A 22,911-nucleotide genomic window follows, 5' to 3' on the forward strand; every position below is an offset into this window, starting at 1 on the left:
CAAGATGCATACACACTTAAATTGATATAAAATATAAATACCAAATCTAGCTTAGTTGATTCTTAAATTTTAGATTGATATGAAAAAGTAAAGTTTTGATTTTAGAAATGTAAGATCACAATGTAACCCCAAAAATAAAAAGTCACAAGAACATTGAAGTGAAAAAGGGAAAATAAAGGTTTAAAACTAACTTATTGCAACAATAGAAAAGCCATCAGAAACAGACCAATCCCTATCCTCATAGGCGGCTGATGACTTCTTCAACTTCTGAGGGGGAGTAGAGATGGTATTTTGGCGAAACCTTAGCAATATCGACATTGTTGGCCGTCACCTGAGACCAAATGACGTGGCGATCGAGAAACAATACGTGAGAGAGGGAAGCTTATTCGAAGAAACTGATGAGAAAGTAGTATACATAGTTATTACCTTCTCCTCCATGACTTGCTTCAGAATGGAGAGTGCGATGGTTTCAGCTTCCTTGAGGGTCAGTTCCTGCAAGCATGACGAATGAATCATGTAACGAAAGAAATCTTGATAACCAATTGAGCAGATAATTGTGTTTCTGGGATTTATCATTGCTTAGATGTAAAATGGGGAAGAATTAGATACCTTGTTATACTGCTCCTGCAAAGAGCTGTCTGCACCTTCAGAACCTGACCCGATGGCTTTTGCATTGCATTGCCAGAAAGTGCCCGATGGGTCGGTGTAGTACCTGTGTGTAACGCAATTTGTGTAAGTTGTAATGAAGGAGAGCTATATTCATCTCAGTTAGCAAGTGTAGAGTGGCACAACCACTTTACAAGCAGCATCAGCTTTCGCAAAGGCCATATAAGCTTGATCCTAATTGAATAAAAACAATACTTACAGGCAAGGGCCATTCTCATCATGACCAGCAATGAGAAGAGATACGCCAAAAGGTCTGGACTGCACGAAACAGAGATACAAAAATAAGAAAAGCACAAGCATATGATTTGTAACTTAATTTGCACTGAAGTAGAGCCTGGCAGGATCGAGAACACTTTGACACAAGTACTTCCTCATATCAAACACTGAACTTTCATGACACATAAAACTATAGGCATTTATACTGTTGAAAGGCATTGAAATGACAAGATAGAAGCGTGAAACAAACAGCTCAAGAAGATCTAACTAGTAATAACAATGTCTCCGGTGATATAGTAAAGAAAGTAATTTAGCATTCAACTCTAAGATTTTGGCATCATCAAGAAGATTTATGTAAGGAGCAATGAATTTTGAACACTGCACTACCTTGGGGATTCCCGGATTTACAGATAGCTACAATTCTTAATATAAATCAAGATATATGTATGAAACTTGTAAGTTAAGAGACTAACCATTGATTCTTCATCACCTTCACCAAATCGTAGAGCAAGATCACAAAGGGCTTGAGTAGTAGACTCAACAGTCATCGGCTCACCGTAAGAGAATCTGTGGTTCTGGAGGAAACAAGAGATTCAAGTTAACAACTAAGAAACCAAATCACGATAGGATTGTGAACTGAAGAGTACCTGAGTTTCAACTCGTGCATGTTCAACCAGTGTGCGGGCATCAGCAATTAAGCCACTCATGGCACACCCTATATGTTCATCAATTTCCATAATTTTCTCCACACTGCTCGGCTCCTATGAGCAGTAAAATGTGAAATCCATTCAAATAAGTATAGATCACCAATCATCATAGAAAGCCTCAAAAAACAAAAAAAAATCCAACCTGGTTTTCAAAAAGCGTGTAAAAAACGCATTCAAGCAAGATTAGATAGTGGAGTAAGCTAAAGCTTTCGCCAGTATCATTTGATGTTTCACTATTCTCCCTTCATCATTCTTTACCTCAATGCTACTACTACACATAACAAATCTAATTCACGTTTCACCGAAGACAAATACGGCCAGCCAACATCATTTTATAACGAAAATGCCATGTCATGTCGATCGACAGAGCCTAAAAAACAGCTGACTCCTTCAACCATTCAATAATTTACAATATACACTTCTTATTTTCATCTATATTATTCACATAATGATAATAGTATAAGCTCAAATTAGCTAAAACTCAAGCTCCTAAACAATGATTCCTTCCTTGGTCATTACAAAGGATGCTAAACATACCAGCAGCGGGGAGGTAATCCGCTTCTCGACAGCAAGAACAACTCCTTCCTTAGTCTTTACACCAATTGCAGTTGAACCCAACTAAAGGAATGCACAAAAACAACCTTCTTTATTCAAAAATTACACACACACACACACACACACACACACACAAATGATTCTCAGAAACACAATTGGCGGATTCAAATCAGCATAATAATACCTTAATCGCCTCAATTGCATATTCAACTTGAAACAATCGCCCTTCAGGGGAGAAAGTATTGACTCCTCTATCATACTCAGTCCTAAAATTTTATTAAAAAAACTCAAATCACAATAAATCAGCTCAAAAACCTCAGTGAAACCCTAAAAATCTCATCCTCATTACCTTGTGAGAAACATTTTCGATTCCGACCCCAAACTTTCCTGCAAACAGATCAAATCAACAGCTAAATTTCGATGAATCAAGTGCGTTCTCACAATAACGATTTTAGCAGAAGAAAAAACTTGAAACGGATCTAAATCCGACAAACCTTAGCTCACCAAATGAATTTGGATTGTGATTAATTCGGAGTGGATTTCAGTTTTATATTTCTGCAACTGAGCTTTTCTCCTTCGTGTGAAGCAAGAAAAAATGAGATGATATTCGGGTTACCCGGAAGAGCTACCCGGGTTTGGGTTTGGGTTTGGGCTAAAAAGCCCGTTTGTGATATATTTGGGAGCTACTGGGCCTGGGCCTGGGCCTAGTTAATACTGCTGTCGTCACGATTAAAGTGGAGAAAAAATGTTTCTATATTTAGGAAATATATGGATATAGACGTGGCCACGGTTCCGAAACCGGCGGTTACGGTTCGGAACTGCTGGTTCCGATTTTAGAAATTGTCGAATCAGAAACGAACCCCGAGGGTGTTTCGCGGTTACGGTTCTGGTTCCAAAACCGCGGGTTTCGATTTCGGTTCCGAACCGGCAATTTTCCGGCGTTTTTTTTACGATTTTAAACCGTCGGTTTTTTGCAGTTCTGGCTTGGTTTCACGGTTTTCCGGCGGTTTTTCGCGGTTCCGATACGGTTTCAGTTTGAAAATTTTTAAACCAGTTTAAAAATCGATGGTTTCGGTTCGGATAAATTCTCACGGTTTCGGTTCGGAATCGTAATCGGCGGTTACAGTTTCGATTTTAACCGTCGGTTCGATAAATCTTGGACATGTCTGCATGAATAGGAGGTTAGGAAAAGAAAAATGAGTCATTTTAATCGAAAGGTGGGAGCATACTATTTTGCAACTTGAATCGAAAGGTGGGAGTATAAATCAAAATTTCTAGTAATTTTGATTCTATCATAATTTTACAAATCTTGACTTTACCGAAGTAAAATATTTAATACTTTTAATTTATTGAATCTCTCATAATATTACACATCTTAATTTTATTGAATCTATCATAATATCACTACTATATGGATGAAATAACTATATGAATGAAAAAATTAGTTAAAATTTTTAACACATTCTTAGCATCATTATATATACTTTCTTCGCCAACTTAGAGTCCTACTTTGATTTGATAGGATTTTTAAAAATGTGTAATGAATAAAATAACCATATGCAGTATAAAGTTAGTTAAATGTTAATTAATGTTTTATATTTTACAATGTGAGTAGAATAAATTACTAGTAGTATGTAGTAAAATTTAGTTACTAAAGATGAACAAAAAAAAATCCGCCATAGGCAAAAAAAGAGAAAATACCGAACAAATTCAAACATGAATCGATATTTCCAAGATAAAGAAAAATATCAAACATCCAAGTCGAATTCATTTATTATTGTGAGTCAAGAAACAACCAATTTATGAACCCAAAATTCCAAGATATAATGTTGAGCTACCCAAATCTAGCTCACCAAAACCATTTTTGTATGGTCCTAAATTGTACAGACATAACCTTGGTGCGTAGAATTCGAACTACCGAGCGTTGCTCAGTCGCGATACTCGTTCATGAACGCTTGGTGAAACTCCGTGAGGCGAGACACGATGGCTGGAATCCTGTCCTCTTGAGGTAAAATCGTGCATCTGAAATGCCACGTGCCGGGAACCTACAACGAGACAGGTGCATCATCATTGCTATTCGATGTCACGTTGGTTTGGAAATTTCATGGACAATTTTGATCCGTATACTCAATCGAACATATACTCAATTTAAGATAAGTCGAGTTACTGGTTGTTACCTGTCCGAAGCCAGAACCAGGAACGACTACCACTCCGGTGGCATTGAGGAGGCGACGGGCATAGAATGCGTCTGGGGCAGATTTCACCGCCTTTGCAGCTTCGATTGCTTTGTTTGGCAAGGCAATGCGAGGGAACAGATACATTGCTCCTTCGGCCCGGTTGCAGGTTACTCCTTCCAAACTATTCAGTGCATCTTCAAGAGTCTGAAAATGCACAAAAATCGAGTTAAAAATCGAATCTTTACGCCTCTTTCAATCGATACTTGCAAGTTTTATTCGCATTTCATTTTTTTGCTTGTGTTTCGTTCAGGTTTTCATTGATGTTTCATTACTAAGGTTCGAGAGGAAGGGCTAACCTTGGCCCGTCTCGCTAGGGAGGATAAAATTGCATCTCTCTCAGCGGTGTAAGATTCATACGATTCATCACCGACCTGCATTGCATCAAATATGAACTTCTCGATACATGGCGCACATGAAATCGAGCTGAGATGTTGCGAAAAGTACTAACCTTTGGTGGGCTCATGACGAGGCTTGCAAGAATCTGACCGGATATGTTAGAGCAAAGATTAACTGATGCTAGTTTGTACATCTGCTCCCTTATCTCGGGAGCGAAACCAGTTACTTCCATGTAACCTCCTCGTTTCCCACATTCTCCGTAGTAACCTGGGAGCATCGAGCAAAAATATTCAACTACTTCATTGAGAAAGCACCTTAGAATATCACAATCACGATACTAGGGGTGCTTGTTGTCGTACCTTTCGACACGGATTGGAATGAAACTAAGGAAATATCTTTCTCCCCGTAGCCCATGGAACGTGCAACTTTCTTGAACGAGTGAAAATGTTTGTCGGGCACGTATACATTTTCTTGGTATACCTGCAGAGGCATGGCCCACATCAGCAAATGACTATTTTTATCTGAAGTTCATTGTTTTCAGCCCAATCATGCGTGTAAAAGTTGACGAGAAGTTAATTAAGATATGAATAACAAAGTCACCTCATCGGCCAAAAGAACGAGTCCTTCCTTCTTGCAGAACTCGACAATTTGCTGTTGGTTGCTCTCAGCCAAAACCTTCAGAGAAAGCGATAAATATGTGAATCGCGAGCATTGATTAAATTGAACAAACACGAGGATCAACCATTTTTTACCTGCCCGGTGGGATTGCCTGGATTTATAACAACTAAAGCCCTGACGTCGATGCCCTTTGATCTTGCAGTTTCCAATTGCTTCTTAACATCAGAGACTTCTAAACCCCATCCTGTTGCCTCGTCGAGATAATAAGGAACCTATGAGACAAATAAAGTGATGTGATGACTTTCTATCATCCTTCATTTTAGAAAAAAAAAAGTATGTGAAACGTACGAGAGAGCCTCCATGCAGGGCAATCGAAGCGGAATACAGAGGGTACTGAGGAATAGGACAAAGGATGCCGTCATTTTTCGATCTTATCAATAGCTGCATCATCATATGCACCTGAAAATAAAATGCAGACATCGTTGCATCTAGAATCAGTACCCGTTTCGTCTCAACGGTGATAGAATATAGATATACAAGGATTTGTGAATACCGCAGGGCTTGCACCATCTGTCAAGAAGATATCATTGGGATCAGCTGGGAATCCATCACGAGCTTCAATGCCAGCGCATATTGTGTCGCGCAGGCCTTTGACACCCTATTTTGATGAGTACAAGACGATAAACTTCAATACATCAGTGCACGAGCCATAGATTCATCTGGTGAGTTAGGTCTCAAAAGTGCCCGTTATTACCTGGCTGTGGCTATAAGCTCCAGTGGCTCGTCCAGGAATCTGGTCAAGTATCTGAAATGCCCGCTCGATGGAATCAGCGCTAGCGATCCACAACATAGATTTTGTTAGCAAATCGAAGATTCTACCAAAACTAAGTGCTTCACATATATACATTCGACAAAAACAGTGCTAAAATCTCGTTGAAACTACACATATCAAGATCCTTTGAAGAGGGCAGCCGCATAACTCAAACAACTAAAAAACTCTAAAAGCATAACAAATCCAACCATTAAATGTTAGGTAAACGCAGTTTTGACAAATTTACCTAAATATCCCCTGTGTTTCACCTTTATCCAAAATGGCAGGATGATCACATAAAGCAAGGACCTGAAATAAGAGATTATATGATGTTTTGAATACAGTAACGACAAAATTTTGAACTTCGTTACACCATTACAGTATACGCACCTCTCTGAAAAAGGTGATTGGCTGTTGGCCAAGAGATTGAGGGTTTCCAATATTGCAGTATATGATCTGCGGAAACAATGAGGAAAATGAACAAAAGCAGTTTTTCGATCAAAGTCATTGCGGTTCTAGTAAACTGTAACAGCACCGAAACCTTCATGGAGATTATAATCACCAAAGCAAGCTTCTACAATCACTAAAAATCACATCATACTCTAAAAACACATTCAAGAAAATTCGAAGATCCTACTTATTCTATCCTCGCTTTTTAATTCATACAACAAGTGGATCAAATTTCTAGCATACTTCACACATCAAAGCAACTCAACTCACCTCATCGAAAGGATGAGAATCCGGATTGACCTTCAAATCTTCTTGCAATTTCTATCAAAAGGAAAAAATAAAATAACAACCAGGCTCAGAGTTCACAGAAGAGATGATGCATCGCAACGATAGAGGGAGAACTCGTTTACCTGGGCAAGGTTCACGATTTCACCGCGGACTGCATACTCACACTCCAAAACCTGGTAAAGAAGTTCAATTATTACAAGTTTTCCTCCAATATTAGTATTTGAAAAAGCAATTAAATGCAGAGACACTAAGCAACACATTCTTTGCACACAGTCACACAGTGGATATAGAATCATAGATCACCTAATTCAGCTAAGAAACACTTAGCACTCAAACCATAACCAATTCACATAGATAAAAGATTACTTTTTCAGTGGAAAGTGATAGTCCAAATTCCACAAGCTCAGTTAAAACAAGAATCTGCAGAATCTAATCAAATTAATCAACCATAAAAGCAGATTCAGAGTAGTGATCAGCTCACTGTACCTCAACAAAAAAACAAAGTCAACTCAACTAAAAATTGACACCAATTCAGAATCACCCCCAAATTAATATGAAAAGAAAAGGGAACAAATCTGAGAGATGGTATCACATTCTTTGCACACAGTCACACAGTGGATATAGAATCATAGATCACCTAATTCAGCTAAGAAACACTTAGCACTCAAACCATAACCAATTAACATAGATAAAAGATCACTTTTTTAGTGGAAAGCGATAGTCCAAATTCCACAAGCTCATTTAAACAAGAATCTGCAGAATCTAATCAAATTAATCAAGCTCACTGTACCTCAACAAGTCAATTCAACTAAAAATTGGCACAAATTCAGAATCACCCCCAATTTCCAAATCACAATTAATAAAACAAAACCAAAAAAAACACCAAAAAACAAAAATAAGGGTAACCCCCAAAAGAATCACCTTGGGATTGATGGAATCAATCTTAACAGGAGTGGAGGAATAATCAGAAGACATGGATTCAGAAGGGGCAGAGGGATTGGCAGCAGAAGTGGTCAGGAAACGCAGGAGGAGCGACGAATGAGGCAGCAGATTATGATGTGAATGCGACGAGACGAGTGAAGAAGAAGAAGCGGTGGGATGCAGCAAACCGCCAGCCAGGAATTTCCTGTGGGCTAATAAATTTTTGGATTTTTCAGCGGCAAATTTCCTCATCTTGGAGTTTGCGTGACGGGATTTGCTGGGTTTTTCCGCAGCTGCCCAAAGATTTAATCTCTTTTGCCACAGATGGCGAAGAGTGATGAATTGTTTATGGATTTCTTGCCCACCAAACTTTACACCTCTAATATTAAAAAAAGAAATTATATATGGCCTACAATTTGGGTCCCACTTTTGGTTATATTCCTATTGATAGTCTGTGTGTTAAAAAACCTTGTTCTACTACTATCAATATCATAGTGGTTTTTATATTAAAATATTTGTGAAATTTATTGCAACTCTCTCTAAACAAGAGTGATTACTTTTATGCATAGAACGTTTTTACTACATACTAAAACATGATCCTACCTCAAATATTTTTGTACTCCCCTCGTTTTAGATTAAGAGTCATTTTTTGCCATAAAAGTCTGTCACAGTTTAAGAGTCACTTTTATAATTTTTCATATTTGGTCATACAATTTTACCTCATTCTTCATCAAAATTACATAAAAATGTCATTATCTACGTTAAAATAAATCAAAACAAAAATCAAAAGTCAAAAGGGACCCACCTTCAACCAACTCCACCATCTCACTTCATTTATTACACACTCCACCATCTAATTTCATTTATTACACACTTCAACTCTTTCTTAACACCCGAGCCATAACAGTAAGGGTGTCTCCGATGGCGCCCCTCCCACTAGCCCTTCTCATGCCACGTCAGCACTAGCCCTTCCCATTCCACTGCCACATCACTAGCCCTTCCCACTGCACTAGGACTTCCCACTAGGACTTCCCGCAATAAAATTAATAAATTCACAATTAAAATTAAAATTTACGAAATTAAAATTTACAGAATTAAAATTTCGACACGAGCCGTATTTATAGAGTTTTTTTAAAAAATAAATAAATAAATAAATCGGTGGGACGTCCTACCCACGCCACAGTGGCGTCCGTCAGGTAGGACGTCGAGCTGAGGGGCGAGGCCATCGCAGGGGCACTCAGGACGGGCGTGGGCGCCCTTCCAGCCCACTATGGCGCCCGTCCCCGATGGGCGAGTGGGAAGGGCACCGTTGGAGACACCCTAAGTGACTCCAAATGTGGGACGGGAGAGTATTTGATTTAATTTTTTATAGTTTTTGATAGAGATGTGAAAAATGATCAGATCACTAACCATAAATTGGTCCTTGATGGGCCAAAAGAAGTCCACATTGTAAAAATATTGGTTTGATGGCCTGTTGGAACATACTCCAATTAATTTTACAATACCAAGATGGGCCTTGCTCTCATTTTTGACAATCCACAAGATACAAGTTATTCTTAATTTCGCCACTAAAAAGTGAATACACACTTAGGATTATTAATCCAACTCAAAAAGCCTTTAGTTATGGGCAATATATGTGGGCCACAATAATGGAAACAAATCTCATCAAATAATATTTCAAACACAATAATCACAATAATCACAACCCTAGTGAATAAGGGAAAGTAGTTGAAGGCAACCAACTCCCACCGGCGATGAACTCCCCCGGCGTGTAGCCCTCCGCCTCGGCCGTGCTCGTGATCACCTTGTACCCTTTCCAATCAACCCTGTCCGACGTGGATGCCCCGGCCCCAGTGTTTTGGTACTCTCTATAAGTCAGAGTGTCAAGGGCAAAATCGCCACTCCACACGTGCCACCCGACCGGGTCTATCACGTCCGTTATGGACGACTGCATGATGATGGTCCTAGAATATTCCTTCCACGGCCGTCCCAGATACGTGGGGAAGCTCTTCTGGACGGATTGCAAGTCAGAAGTCGCACCGATCCTACTTTTTTGGATCACGATGCCCGTGTTCTGGTTTGGGTCGGTGCGGCCATGAGCCGTGAACATGTTCTTCTGGCCTGAATTAGGGCGGCGGGCGTGGATGTCGCAATCTTGAAACACAGAGGCTGCGTTGCCAAAAATAAAGTCAACCGTGCCAGCTATGAGACAATTTATGAAGAAATTACGATTGGAGTGGACGTAGAGCGTGTCTTGGTAGGCTAATATGTCGCATTTGTAGAAAGCGGATAGATCCGACCCGACCCGTAGCGCCACGGCTTGGTGCTTAGAGGGCCCCGCCGTGTTTTGGAATGTGATGTCTCGGGCCAAGAACTTTTCTCCCACCACAGCTGCAAACCAACAACATTTGAAAAATGTTAGATGCTATTTCAAGAAAATTGTTAAAAAATGGATATCACCTACTTCATAAAGTAATGTCATTAACTAAAATGTCTAAAGCATTAAAGCAAGTTGAAATGCAAAAGTATGACATCATAATGTATAAGCGTTAGACTATACATGATGTTGACATCATAATATTTTACATGCACATAACCTATCATAAATAACTATATCTAAGTAAAAAAAATAAGATTTAAATCTATCCTAAATTCCTAATGCGAACTTCATAAATTACGGAGAGTTATTAATTTATGTTAGACAAACAAAGCAATCAAATATTTTGTGTCGGTGAAATAGGTGGGGCCCGGGTTGTAAATGTCAATTAAAAGCGTAACTACAGGAGGGAAATAGGCGAAGAACATGTAATTTAACTTATGAAACATCACATCCATCACATCAACAAATAAATTAGTCAACACCTAAATCTAAAAAGGAATGAAGTCGAAACGTACCCCGCAGGAGCAGTGCAGTTGACAATAGAGGGGCAGATCTTGCTGCAGTGAAATCGCAGCGCGCGTCCAACTTTATCAATTCATGCATATACGTATATATTACTTCCTCCGTCCTATATAATTTGACCCAGTATTCCATTTCGGATCGTCCCACATAATTTGTCTCATTTCACTTTTACCATTTTTTGTAGTGGACCACATATTCCACTAACTCATTCCTACTCACATTTTGTTATAAAACTAATACTTTAAAAGTAGGACCTACATACCACCAACTTTTTCAACTCACTTTTCATTAGATTTCTTAAAACCTGTGCCGGGTCAAAGTGTCCCAAATTATTTGAGACGGATGGAGTAATTCTAAATATAAAAGAAGAAAAAAATGATAATGGTAAAGTGGAAACATAAAAGAAAAAAGGAAAAACCAAAATCGGTGAAAAATGATAATGCATGCAAAATATTAAAAATCAAACGCGACTAACAAACAAAAAAGCGAGAACCGTAACTCACCAACTGTAGCGGATTTAAAAGTCGTGCTTCCATCGACAACGTTTTTACTGGCGGTGATGATGGTGGTGGTCCGCCCATCGCCGACGAACATGATGTTCGTCTTCTTCTTCGGCACCTCCACGTTCTCCTTGTAAACCCCGGCCTTGATCCTGATCACATACCTCGTCTTGCTCTTCTCCGGCGCCGCCTCGACGGCCTCCGCCACCGTCTTGTAGTCTCCGGTGCCGTCGGCCGCCACCACCGCGTCCGGCGTCACGGCGGAGGACTGCAGCAGCCGCCGATCCCCCGCCGACAGCCACTCCGGCCACACCCCCTCCGCGAGCCGCCTCCCGCCGTGGAGCCTCCTCTCGTCGTCGATGTCCTTCCGCGTCATGTTGGTCAGCATCGCGAGCGAGTTGCTGCAGAGCTTCTCGACGCGAACGACCTGCCCCCCGATGAAGACTTCTCGTACGTGCTTGTCTGTGTCGCTGTACGAGAAGCCGTCTAGGCAGGTCTCCTAAATTGAGAAATAAAATTAATTTTTTGTGTCAGATCGTTACGCAAAAATATCTTGGCAATGAACGATACAGATTTTAATAAACGTAAAATCGGTAAAATAAGAAAATGGTTGGAGAAAAAAACGAGTTGAAATATTAAAGAGGGAAACTTATCTTAGTTTAATTCATAATTTGGAATAATAACTCGAAAATTCGTTGAGATTTGATCAAATTTAGGTTTTGCAACTCAAATTAAAAGTTGTTTAATACTTCCTCCGTCCACCAAAATTTGTCCCATTTTTTTATTTCTGTTCGTCCCCCAAAATTTGTCTCATTTCACTTTTTTTTTTGTTAGTGGACCCTATATTCCACTAACTCATTCATACTCACATTTTATTAGTGTAAAACTAATATATATAAAAGTAGAACCCATAATCCATTAATTTTTTAAACTCACTTTCCATTACATTTCTTAAAACTCATGTTCGGTTAAACCGGGACGAATTTTCGTGGTCGGAGGGAGTAATTATTGAATCTGAATTTAATATTGATGATTTTCTAATTTAGCATAAATTTAGATTTGCGAATCAATTAAAACTGTCTAATAATTCAGGGAATATCAAATTTAATATTGTTTTCGTAATGAAACATGATTCAAATGGATGTAAGTTGATAATATGCATGTCAGCTGGAAATAAACTAATATTTTGGTAACTAACGTCAACTAATTTGTCACTATACCATTTTCAAGCGGTCATCATTAAATTGTAACAATATTCAACCTATTTGAAAATTTATAATAAGATATGGCTATAAGTTAGGTGCGTTATATTATTTAATTTCTTATTACTAGCCGCCACTTATATAGGCGCGAATTAATTTCACTATAGTTATAAACATTAATATCCCAACAAATAAAATCATTTCGGCCGTCGGCAATAACTAAAGTGAACTAATTTTGATCTAAAATCAATTTAAAAATTGATATCTCAAGTAAATTATAATCCCCAAAAATAGGCTCATGATTGATAAAATATGAGAGCTGAACTTTCTATTTTAGGAACTAGACTACGTTACGTGTCAGAGTTCCTAGTCGATTTTTAAAATTTAATGTTGCAGTTACCAAAAAAAAAACGTACTTGGTTGGTGATCGCGGACGAGAGTAGGGTTTTGAGGTCGTCGACATGAGCCTCGATCGACTTCTTAAAAGGATACTCGTTGAGCTCCTTAACGGCAGTCTTGAGCTCGTCTAGCGTCTCGTCTAGCGTCTCGAGGCAGTCGTTCAACGCCAACTTCTCCCGCTTCGTGAAGTTGCTCTTATTGTCGGCGATCAGCCTCCCGATGGCGGCGTAGTTGCGCTGCACGGCGGCGATCGTCACGTTCAGCGACAGAAATATGACGTCCTTGCCGGACTCCACCTTCTTGCCGCCGTCGATCGAGGCGGCGATGGCTGAGTAGCAGAGCTCGGGGTACAATGTGCCGCTGCAGGAGGATCGGGCGAGGGCGTGTGCGGCGGAGATTTTGAGGGTGGCGCTGTCGCCGGCGGCGGCCACGGCAGCGGCGAGTATGATTGTGGCGAGGAGGAGTTTTTTTTCGCCGGAAAATGACTTTCCGGCGAAGAATTGTTGAAAGTGTAACATTTTTTTTTTATTTGGAAAAGTGGATTTTGGGGTATGGAGAGAATGAGTGAACCTTTAATTTATAATGTTAAAGATTAATATTTAATTATTAATACTAATATTTTATTATAGTATAAAAAGTTTATACAATGGACCATTTTGAGAATTGGATTGTTTAGTGTAGAGTCGTGTAATATTTTCTATAGTAGGATTAGGATACATTGTATTTTTATGATTATGAAAACAAAATTTAAAATTTATCGAATTTAATCAACAAAATATGACGAAGTTTGATTTTTTTATAAATGATGAGTGTTATAACTAACTGAAAAAGAGAAATGACGTAAGTATTAATTTAATCTAGCTTTAGAATATTATAGCGAGGTTTAAATTCTTTGAATTATTTCAAAAGATATACAATGCATGTATGATGACAATATCAATTTTAGATGACACGTGGATATTTGGATAATTGAATTGTGTTTGTTAGTTGTTAATTCCTTTTCTTTAACTAGAAAATAAAATATATTCAAGCACCGCTCGTCGAAATATAATTGCCTCATCAAAACATTTTATAGTACTTATAAGTTTGGAATTATCGAAAGAACAAAAAGGAAATACAATCTACATAGGTTACTAAATAAAATCTTATATAGTATGTATTATTGAAACATACGCACATCATATATGGTTACGTGGTCCATTTATGTGCCAATTTAAAATAAAAATAGAAATCATAGAGTAGGATGCATGTTAGAGCGTCTACATGCACCTTTAATTATTTTAAGATGATAACGAATAGAATAATTTAATTTTTATAATTGTTTAGGTTGTGATAAGGGTGCGGATCCCTTATCAAGATCGGCGGCGAGATAATACCCAATGCTCGGAGAATTGAAAGCTGCGGTAACAAATCCCGTTGACAATTCGAGAGGAATTTAGAGTTTTGCAGACGTAAAACACAAATAATAAAAAGTTCTTGTTATTTCTTGTTATTTAGGACATTAGGATTGATTCGACTCGTGAAAGAATTCATTAACAAAGAAAATAATTAATTAATCGACTCTTAGCAATTTTATGAATGTTGAGGACAAGCAAAAAATATTTTATGTGAGATTTTGCTTAAAGTTTATCTCTGATTTATTGTAGCTGTGTGACCATGTGGTAATATATTTATTATAACAACGAATACATTCCTCATGATAACCCTATTGTTAGTTGATTGGTTGTCATGAAATGATGGATTAATAAAAGTATTTACTTGATAATATTATACAATTTACATAACCTTTTTTTACTAGCTGTTAAATATAAACAATTACTACTTTTTAACCCTTTTCCAGCAAATTGTAGTAATTTATTACTAGTAAACTACCTATGGGAAACATGATTATGATTATATTTGGAAACGTCGCACTTTTTAAGAACTATAAAAATGGAATAATCTACAAATTATATGAATAAAATAAATCACAGTAAAATATACAATCATTAATTAGTTTTAGTAATATCAAAATGACGTCTACACCTTTTAATCATGACCAAAAACGGTATGATAGTTCGAATTCGACTGATCAATTGAAAAAAAAATTAATTTAATTAAAATCAATCACCATGTAAATGATCAAGTAAATATAATTTTTTTTGTAGGCTTTCTTTTGTTTAATGCCTCATTTTCGGCACTATATTATGTATGTAACTACCATATATTCTTCGCATTGTTAAATTGGCTTATAAAAATGCATTATTCTTCAAGCCGATTTATAAATAATTTTTTTTGGATATGTGTATGATAAGTGTACAGCTATGGTATGCTGAAAGAATATATGTTTTAATTTTATTCAATTTTAATTTAATTGTATTTTGAGGACATTTAGTCAAACCTTCACATGCATGTGGTAGGTGAATAGTTGTAGACGTATTAATTAATTATTAGACAATATTTTGAGTCCTGGCTAATGATTTTCTGTTGTCTTATCCTGTGTCTCTATAGTTATAATCATGTATTAAATTTATTATATGGTTTAAGTTAAGCAGATTAATTGGTACAAATTTAATTTACAATACACTACAACAACTTATGCTAAAGCCCCACTTTGTATTATCGGCCAATTGATTATTATCGAAATTATTGTGTTTGAAAAAAACGTAATCAATTTTAGATATTTAATAAAAATTGCTCAATTCAATTAAGTTGACAATATTTTATTAAGGAAAATTTGTGTCTTTATATCTTTTTATTATCTTTTTTGGTCGCACCAATCACGGTACACGTTGAATTAATTAAATGGATTCGTTTGCCACTGCCCACTAATAAAGGGGATTTCCTTTATTCGGATAATTATTCGACTCATCTTACATAATGTGTAAATGGATTAAAGCAAGACCGTATACCTTTTAATTATAAATTTGCAATTTAAATTTCAAAAAAATCATAAAAAACAGACCCAATTTTCGAAAGTGTTAATAGTAATTTATAGATCTATGACTATGCGGCTTATAGAATATAGATATAAAATATAATATATCAAGTATTAATATATTCCCGAATTTATTGGCATGTTTCTATTGTAAAAATTATTCCTATTTGGGTTTGAGTTTTTTTCTCACAAATCGAATGAACTCAAGAATATATTATATATATGAAGAATTTTCGATCCTCGATTGAAATGGGTTGTGGGTTCTAAACAATTACGTGTTTTCATTGTATTTGGTCACGTATTTTATTTATTTCATGGATATATCAAAAATAATTATACACTCTATAAAATTGCCCTTTAGCCTAAAAATGACTATTTATATTCTTTTTATTTTAAATTTTTTTATTTGTGTGTACGAACAATATTTTAGAGTTGAATTCCTCTTCATTATACAAGCTCTATAAAATTGGCTTTTAGTCCAAAACGGCTTATTTAAATCCCGTGAAATTATAGAACAATATTTATGATTTTCAGACAACTTTTAATGGAACGAAATTTGATCAGATTTGATAGTTTTTTTAGGCTACTTGTGTAAATTATTATGAGAATATAGTGAATTTTAGCCCACTTTTTTATTTGAATCACACATCAAATTAAACAAATTGAAAGGCCCCTAATATGTTACCTATCAAACGTGACCCATTAATCAATAATGCATCGACTTTGGGCTTGTAGATGCTATCGGCCTCATTAATGGGATTTCCTTAAGGAAATAAGATTCAATTATTAAATGTTCAATTTAAATTGTTAACATTTACAATTTCGAATGACTTTTTCCATGCAGAAGGTATCGGGCTTGCAAAGGAATTTGGGATGTTTCTCATGGTCAGTTGGAAGAATAGAAGCTCGGGTGCTCGACGAGACGGGAATTGCATACTCGTAAAGATGAAATGATCGTTACGAGTAGCCAAAATAACACAATTTGTACACATTGCACTCTACACGTTTAAAAGAAAAAAAAAAGTTGAAATAAATTGTGAGACTGTCTATTTGTCCTATTAACTGATTTGAGATGAGTATCTCAGTACAATCTATACAACCAATTCCTCCTAAGTGTCAGCATCCTCGTTAGTCACTATTGACTCTTTTCCTATGCCATTCCCATATATTCTCATTGGTATGGCCAAACTAGTCATATTTGACTTTTTTCCTAGTCCCCATTTTGTGGTTCATAACTCTCATAGAGTTAAAAAAATGTTTTCTAACTCTAAATATTTCGTGAACAGTAAAACTATGCATATTGAGAAAAATTAATAAATAAATACAACAAAATATGAACTTCAGACAGTTGGGGTAATTACACTATTACATACAAAATGTTTAACCACTGTTTTAAATTAGTACAAATAGTTTTAAATTAGCATATATCATACAACAAGTTTGACTAGTATTTCGAATTAGTACATTCCGTTAAAAAACCACTATCACCGTTACTTTTATCTTATTTTTTTTCAAAATTATTTCTTACTGATATTATTTCTTCAAATAATACCTCGTGCATTGCATATAGGCATCTTATCACACAACAAATATGCAAATAATTGCAGCTAATCTATATAAATAATTTTCAACGAATTTTTCATCCTCCCTAACTGAACGCATGCACAAACAATTCCACGTTATCTTTGAAAAGATAACGTATATAAGTCATACAGTATACTATAATATTTCCATATAGTATACTATAATATTTCAGTAAATGATTCATCTCCTTCTAGCTGACCATGTAATTTTTTCTATTTCCTTTATCCTATTCTTAATTGATTTTAGCCTTTTTTTTCAGAGACAAACACACATAGATTCAATCTCTTTCTCTAAAAAAAATAGTAAAAAAAAAATGAATGCGCTGCTACAACTATAGTAGCTAGTTTTTGGATGACTTGCAGCACCGAAATGACCTTCTTCCACCCCAATTTCGTTATGCAAACTTCTCGTGAAGATATTTATCTATTCTAATAATATTTTTAAATGATAATTTTAGAGTGAATAAGATGAAAAATAAGATAAAATAACGGTGTTAATGATTTTTAACGGAATGAACTAATTTTAAACACTAATTAATCTTTTGATGCGTATGAAAGTTATAATTACCCTCAAAAGCTACGTGTAGTAGCTCCAGTTGTTTTCTATTTCTTTTATCTACATAGATATATTTATGTACTCTTATTTGTGCTTATCAAGATGAACTCTTTTTTTTAAAATATAATTTATTACTAGTATTTTCTCTCTAAAAGAAAACTAGAATAGAGAAACGACGTCGTTACCCTGCCCAGGTAGCATTTTCTTGGCCACCTACACAATCTCTCACATGGAGAAGTTTCTCAAATTCCTTCATTCTGTTAATTTTTTTTCTGAAAATCGTTAATATTGCTTGGCAGTTAACGATTTTCTACATTCTTTATCCGCCCCATGATTAATTTCTTCGAATTTCAACTCTAGACATAAGAATCTTTGAATATTTGCAGCATATCATCATCTGGGAAAAAGGGGGCTTTGCTGCGTAATCTCATCTCCTTCAATTTTAGGAAAAACCCTCTTGGGTATGGAAGAAAGAGGCTCCGATAGCGGTGAGGGCGCACCGCTTATGGTAGTTATCCCCTTTGTTAAAAAAAAGATTGTTTTTTTTTTTCGTTATTGATATACTTTCGAATATAATTTGCATTTGTTTCTGGATTGCAATGAAAAAGGGAAGCGCCGCGGCGGCGGAGGGAGACGATCGTCCCGGGATTCCTCAATTATTTAGCTCAGTGCCATCTCTGAATGAGGCGGCGGCGTATCTCGCCGGAACCACGTCGATTTTCACCCGCTGTTTCCCTGATATTTCAAGTAATTTCTTAATCGCTATTGACCTAGGATTTTAACTGTTGAAGTTGGGATTCAATTTTGTTTTCTTTAGCTCATATTTTGTTTGCATTAGGAGGAAAATCTTGAAATTGGTTGCTATGTGGGCTAAATGCTAGGGTTTGATTGTTGAATTTCAGTGACAGGGAAGCGTGGTTGCTTGATTTTATGATGTTCACTAGACAAGGTTTTGTGTTAGGATGTTATCTGTTGATTCGGTATATGTTTGTGATGGGATGCAACCTTACTGAGAATTGATGCTTAATAAGGGGAGGCATGGTGTTCGAATACGATATCGTGCTAGAAGCATGAGGTAGACAAATTATGAGATTTGTGTGAAGTTTGAGTCGGGGGATGAAGGATGCGTCGTCTGTTTAAGCTTTTAAGATGGATAATGGCCGGAACTAATCATTTGTTTAGTAGTAACAAATTCGCATGTTTTGTGATTTTGCTATCCCTTACCTTGGTCAACTCAATTAGTTCTTGTATGTTTTAGAATTTCAACTGTTGGAAGTCGGGATTCAATTTTGTTTTCTTTAGCTCATCTTTTGTTTGCATTAGGAGGAAAATCTTGAAACTGGATGCTATGTGGGCTAAATGCTAGGGTTTGATTGTTGAATTTCAGTGACAGGGAAGCGTGGTTGCTTGATTTCATGATGTTTACTGGACAAAATTTTGTGTTAGGATGTTGTCTGTTGATTCAGAATATGTTTTGTGATGGGATGCAACCTTACTGAGAATTGATGTTCAATAAGGAGGCATGGTGTTCGAATACGATATCGTGCTAGAAGCATGAGCTAGACAAATTATGAGATTTGTGTGAAGTTTGAGTCGAGGGATGAAGGATGCATCGTCTGTTTAAGCTAAGCTTTTAAGATGGATAATGGTCGGAACTAATCTTTTGTTTAGTAGTAACAAATTCCCATGTTAGTTCTTGTAAGTTTTTCGTGCAAGATTTTACTTTGATGACAGCTCCTCCATCTTTATATGTTTCTTGTTGTTCAGATGCCTCTCTCAACAAAAACACAAAAGATAAGATAGTTGCTATGTTCAGTATACATATCTTAGTCAAACTCTCCTCTGATGCCACATTTGCTTCCACGCTCATTGCAGTAATCCCTGCATCTGAAGAACCTCCTGGAAATGAAATGGTTCAATTTGTGTCGGGAGATGCTATAGAAGAGACCAGATCTTTAGTAACTAACAGAAATGTTTCTTCAAGTGGACATGATTTATCTGCTTCCGAATTTGATGCTCCGTTAGTCCATGGTGCAATCACTATGGGCTCGGGTCGAGCGTCTTCTCAAAATTCTAATGCGATTGTGCCAGCAAATACCAACCCAAATGGCAGTTCCATTTTTCAGGGGTACATATAGTTTAAACCCACTTGTGGATATATCTTTTATTTATGGACACGACACTTAGGAGTCGGTATATTGGCATGACATGCTAAAAACCAATATCTGCAACTGTCCTTTAAAATTCTTTCTAAATAGCTATCTTGGATGCTTTACAATTATATTCTGTTACCATATTATCTTGTTCCTTCCGGGAATTGATTTCTCTAACTTTCCTCTGCTACTAGCCTCATTGAAAAGGTTAGGCGGACAGTTCAGGGCTCTGCCGATGATATTGGCTGGCTACAAAAAGATCCAGACATGCCACCGGTTGAAGATGGAACTGAAAGATTTACAGAAATACTTGATGAAATACGGTATTTAGTCTTAAATCTGACAAGTTAGTCCCATAGTCCAACGTTATAACAGGGTGTTGGCCTTGTGAATCAGACATGGTGTGCACCGGTTGCCAAACACAATGATTTACTTGTTAGTCCCAGGTACTGATGTTTCTCTCCTTGTATTCACTTTCTCTTGATTTCAATGCAATCGAGCAGTTCAGTGTCAATATCACGTATATATGAAAGAAAATGATGAATCTTCAGTTTCTATTATATGGTTGGAAAATTGGTCGAGAACGAAATCTGTGAGGACATTGTCAACATTTCATACTGTATAAAAGGCTATAAAGATAGCTTCTCTCTTGCTGTTATATCATAAAATCTGTGAGGACATTGCCAATATTGACTGTAGTTTTGCGCTGTTCGTTAGGTCTCTTCAGCAACCACGGTCCTCTTTATTTCATGAGCACAAAGACAAGTTTTTTGAAGATGGGGCTCACTTGTCATATAGCCAAAATTCACAGTGAGGTATGTGTGATTAATTGTGCTGTCCATTGTGTGCTTCTTAGTTCTTCTGTTCCTTGACGAAGTAAAGTTTTAGGCTTCAGTGGAAAAGAATGCCAAAGAGATTAAGGACTATATAGAAGAAATATATTGGGGTTCCAAGAAACGTGTGTTGCTGCTCGGTCATAGTAAAGGCGGAATAGATGCTGCGGCCGCTTTGTCCATATATTGGGATGAACTGAAAGACAAGGTTGCTGGATTAGCGTTAGCGCAGAGTCCATACGGTGGAAGTCCAATCGCTTCTGATATCCTCCGAGAAGGTCAACTTGGCGATTATGTAAACATGCGTAAGCTGATGGAGATCCTCATATGTAAAGTAATCAAGGTATGGAAGTTATACGTATGATTTTATGAATTTGGAAGGCTACACTACGCTTGCTCGTATGGTTTAACACTTTAACATTGTGCTAATGTTGCACGTGTTATATAGGGCGATATGCAGGCTTTAGAAGACTTGACTTATGAGAAAAGGAAAGAGTTCTTGAGGAAATACCAATTACCGAGGGAGCTGCCTGTCGTTTCCTTCCACACCGAGGCGAGGATCTCCCCTGCAGTTTTGGCCACATTATCTCGTGTTGCTCATGCAGAGCTCCCCATGTTCTCTGGGCAACCTACAACGCTGCCTGTGATCGTACCTCTGGGTGCTGCAATGGCTGCCTGCGCGCAGCTGCTTCAGATTAGGTACGGTGAGAAGAGCGATGGGCTTGTCACTTGCCGCGATGCAGAGGTTCCTGGCTCGATCGTGGTCAGGCCAGAGCGCAAGCTAGACCACGCCTGGATGGTGTACTCATCGTTGAACGATGATCCATTAGAAGCAGACGCGTCTCAAGTGTGCGAAGCACTTCTCCGCATGCTCGTTGAGGATGTGAGGAAAGAGAAAGACGAAGCTGCCAAGAAGGAAGAATGAGATGGTTCTGGACTTCTGGTTGCTTCAGTTTTACTAATTTTTGCTTTTTTGTACTACTATTTAGGTGATTATAGTCAGATCAATTTTTTTGTTTCTTTCTTTGTTTTCTCCTTTTGAATTGGCTGTGTTCAACTAATTATATATTCAAGCATGGCTCACATTTAGTAAAAGTACATATACTAACAAAATACTCCCTCGGTCCCGTAGAAATTGACCATATTTCTTTTTCCGTCAGTTCTATACAAATAGTCACATATCTATTTATGGTAACCTTTTTCTCTTCTTTTTTACTTTTCATTTATGGGGCTATCATCCACCACACAATTTCAATTACATTTTCTCCTTCTCTCCTACTTTACCAAATTACGCATTAAAATCCGTGCCAACCGTAAAGGGCCAATTTCTATGGAACGGAGGGAGTATATAGAATCTGCACTTCACCAAAGCTTGAGCAATTGATTGATTCTTCCCAACTGAAATGCCAAAACGGCTACTTGCAAAATTCATTTTAACAATCTTGATGTTGAGATTTTAAACCAAAATATACCAAAATTAAAAAATACTCCTTCTGTCCGCGAATAGGAGTCCCGTTTTTTCATTTTAGTACGTTCGTGAATGGGAGTCCCGGTTCGCTTTTTACCATAAATGGTAATATGGTCTCACCTTCCACTAACTTATTTCACTCACATTTTATTTAAAATTAATATATATTCCCTCCGTCTGTAAATAAGAGTCTCGTTTTTCCATTTTAGTCCGTCCGCGAATAAGAGTCCCGGTTCACTCTTACCATAAATGGTAATAGGGTCCCACCTTCCACTAACTCATTCCACTCACATTTCATTTAAAACTAATATATACAAGTGAGACCCCTATTCCACTAACTTTTTTCCACCCACTTTTCTTAACATTTCTTAAAACCCGTGTCGCCCATGAATGAGACTCCTAATGGCGGACGAAGGGAGTATATAAGTGGGACCCTTATTTCACCAACTTTTTATCCATCCATTTTTTTCTTAACATTTCTTAAAATCCCGCGCCACCCATAAATGAGACTACTAATGGCGAATGAAGTAGTAAAGTTTAGGGGCCGGATGGAATTTAACTAAACTTGAAGGGTTATGTTTAAAGTTCACCAA

The 22,911-nt window shown here is 37.1% G+C and overlaps 4 protein-coding genes across 5 annotated transcripts; 1 reads left to right on the forward strand and 3 right to left on the reverse strand.

The window, feature by feature from the left end:
• Positions 1-80: 80 nt before the first annotated feature.
• Positions 81-2,728, reverse strand: LOC125203943 (proteasome subunit alpha type-5). 2 transcript variants are annotated; one of them, XM_048102466.1, is made up of 10 exons: positions 2,639-2,728; positions 2,494-2,531; positions 2,329-2,410; positions 2,127-2,207; positions 1,530-1,643; positions 1,356-1,457; positions 866-924; positions 610-712; positions 427-492; positions 81-331 (listed from the first exon to the last, which is right to left on the reverse strand). In XM_048102466.1, the coding sequence occupies exons 2-10, from the start codon at positions 2,505-2,507 to the stop codon at positions 239-241; spliced, it is 714 nt and encodes a 237-aa protein (XP_047958423.1). In that variant the 5' UTR covers positions 2,508-2,531; positions 2,639-2,728; the 3' UTR covers positions 81-238. The 2 variants fall into 2 exon arrangements, with proteins under 2 accessions (XP_047958423.1, XP_047958424.1); XM_048102467.1 differs by having other exon boundaries at positions 2,649-2,707.
• A 1,160-nt stretch (positions 2,729-3,888) lies between these two features.
• Positions 3,889-8,160, reverse strand: LOC125207585 (alanine aminotransferase 2-like). The gene is made up of 15 exons (XM_048106986.1): positions 7,806-8,160; positions 7,007-7,057; positions 6,867-6,917; positions 6,537-6,602; positions 6,394-6,455; positions 6,090-6,168; positions 5,889-5,993; positions 5,684-5,794; positions 5,470-5,607; positions 5,318-5,392; positions 5,077-5,197; positions 4,830-4,984; positions 4,678-4,752; positions 4,322-4,525; positions 3,889-4,189 (listed from the first exon to the last, which is right to left on the reverse strand). Exons 1-15 carry the CDS (start codon positions 8,055-8,057, stop codon positions 4,073-4,075), a joined length of 1,662 nt encoding a protein of 553 aa, XP_047962943.1. The 5' UTR covers positions 8,058-8,160; the 3' UTR covers positions 3,889-4,072.
• Positions 8,161-9,330: 1,170 nt separating this feature from the next.
• LOC125207357 (pectinesterase-like) lies at positions 9,331-13,350 on the reverse strand. Its single transcript, XM_048106656.1, has 3 exons — positions 12,826-13,350; positions 11,211-11,706; positions 9,331-10,196 (listed from the first exon to the last, which is right to left on the reverse strand). Exons 1-3 carry the CDS (start codon positions 13,324-13,326, stop codon positions 9,505-9,507), a joined length of 1,689 nt encoding a protein of 562 aa, XP_047962613.1. The 5' UTR covers positions 13,327-13,350; the 3' UTR covers positions 9,331-9,504.
• Positions 13,351-18,069: 4,719 nt separating this feature from the next.
• LOC125207575 lies at positions 18,070-21,945 on the forward strand. The gene is made up of 9 exons (XM_048106975.1): positions 18,070-18,101; positions 18,251-18,372; positions 18,458-18,611; positions 19,740-19,992; positions 20,212-20,340; positions 20,414-20,463; positions 20,735-20,832; positions 20,906-21,193; positions 21,299-21,945. The coding sequence occupies exons 2-9, from the start codon at positions 18,328-18,330 to the stop codon at positions 21,773-21,775; spliced, it is 1,494 nt and encodes a 497-aa protein (XP_047962932.1). The 5' UTR covers positions 18,070-18,101; positions 18,251-18,327; the 3' UTR covers positions 21,776-21,945.
• Positions 21,946-22,911: the final 966 nt, after the last annotated feature.

Source organism: Salvia hispanica, chromosome 2, assembly GCF_023119035.1.
Source record: "Salvia hispanica cultivar TCC Black 2014 chromosome 2, UniMelb_Shisp_WGS_1.0, whole genome shotgun sequence".
Lineage (NCBI taxonomy): Eukaryota > Viridiplantae > Streptophyta > Magnoliopsida > Lamiales > Lamiaceae > Salvia > Salvia hispanica.

What these genes read in the sequence shown, in the direction of transcription:
- LOC125207585 (XM_048106986.1), bottom strand. Translation starts at nt 8,057, where the DNA reads ATGAGGAAATTTGCCGCTGAAAAATCCAAAAATTTATTAGCCCACAGG. An exon ending in GAAACACAGGGGATATTTAG is followed by an intron (nt 6,169 to 6,393) that starts GTAAATTTGTCA and finishes GTGGATCGCTAG; the next exon opens with CGCTGATTCCATCGAGCGGG. An exon ending in TCGTTCTTTTGGCCGATGAG is followed by an intron (nt 5,198 to 5,317) that starts GTGACTTTGTTA and finishes ATGCCTCTGCAG; the next exon opens with GTATACCAAGAAAATGTATA.
- LOC125203943 (XM_048102466.1), bottom strand. An exon ending in ATGCAATTGAGGCGATTAAG is followed by an intron (nt 2,208 to 2,328) that starts GTATTATTATGC and finishes GCATTCCTTTAG; the next exon opens with TTGGGTTCAACTGCAATTGG. An exon ending in AAGGTGATGAAGAATCAATG is followed by an intron (nt 925 to 1,355) that starts GTTAGTCTCTTA and finishes TGTTTCGTGCAG; the next exon opens with TCCAGACCTTTTGGCGTATC.
- LOC125207575 (XM_048106975.1), top strand. Translation starts at nt 18,328, where the DNA reads ATGGAAGAAAGAGGCTCCGATAGCGGTGAGGGCGCACCGCTTATG. An exon ending in CTGTTTCCCTGATATTTCAA is followed by an intron (nt 18,612 to 19,739) that starts GTAATTTCTTAA and finishes CGCTCATTGCAG; the next exon opens with TAATCCCTGCATCTGAAGAA. An exon ending in GGCAGTTCCATTTTTCAGGG is followed by an intron (nt 19,993 to 20,211) that starts GTACATATAGTT and finishes CTCTGCTACTAG; the next exon opens with CCTCATTGAAAAGGTTAGGC.
- LOC125207357 (XM_048106656.1), bottom strand. Translation starts at nt 13,326, where the DNA reads ATGTTACACTTTCAACAATTCTTCGCCGGAAAGTCATTTTCCGGCGAA. An exon ending in CGTCCGCGATCACCAACCAA is followed by an intron (nt 11,707 to 12,825) that starts GTACGTTTTTTT and finishes TTCTCAATTTAG; the next exon opens with GAGACCTGCCTAGACGGCTT. An exon ending in TTTTAAATCCGCTACAGTTG is followed by an intron (nt 10,197 to 11,210) that starts GTGAGTTACGGT and finishes GTTGGTTTGCAG; the next exon opens with CTGTGGTGGGAGAAAAGTTC.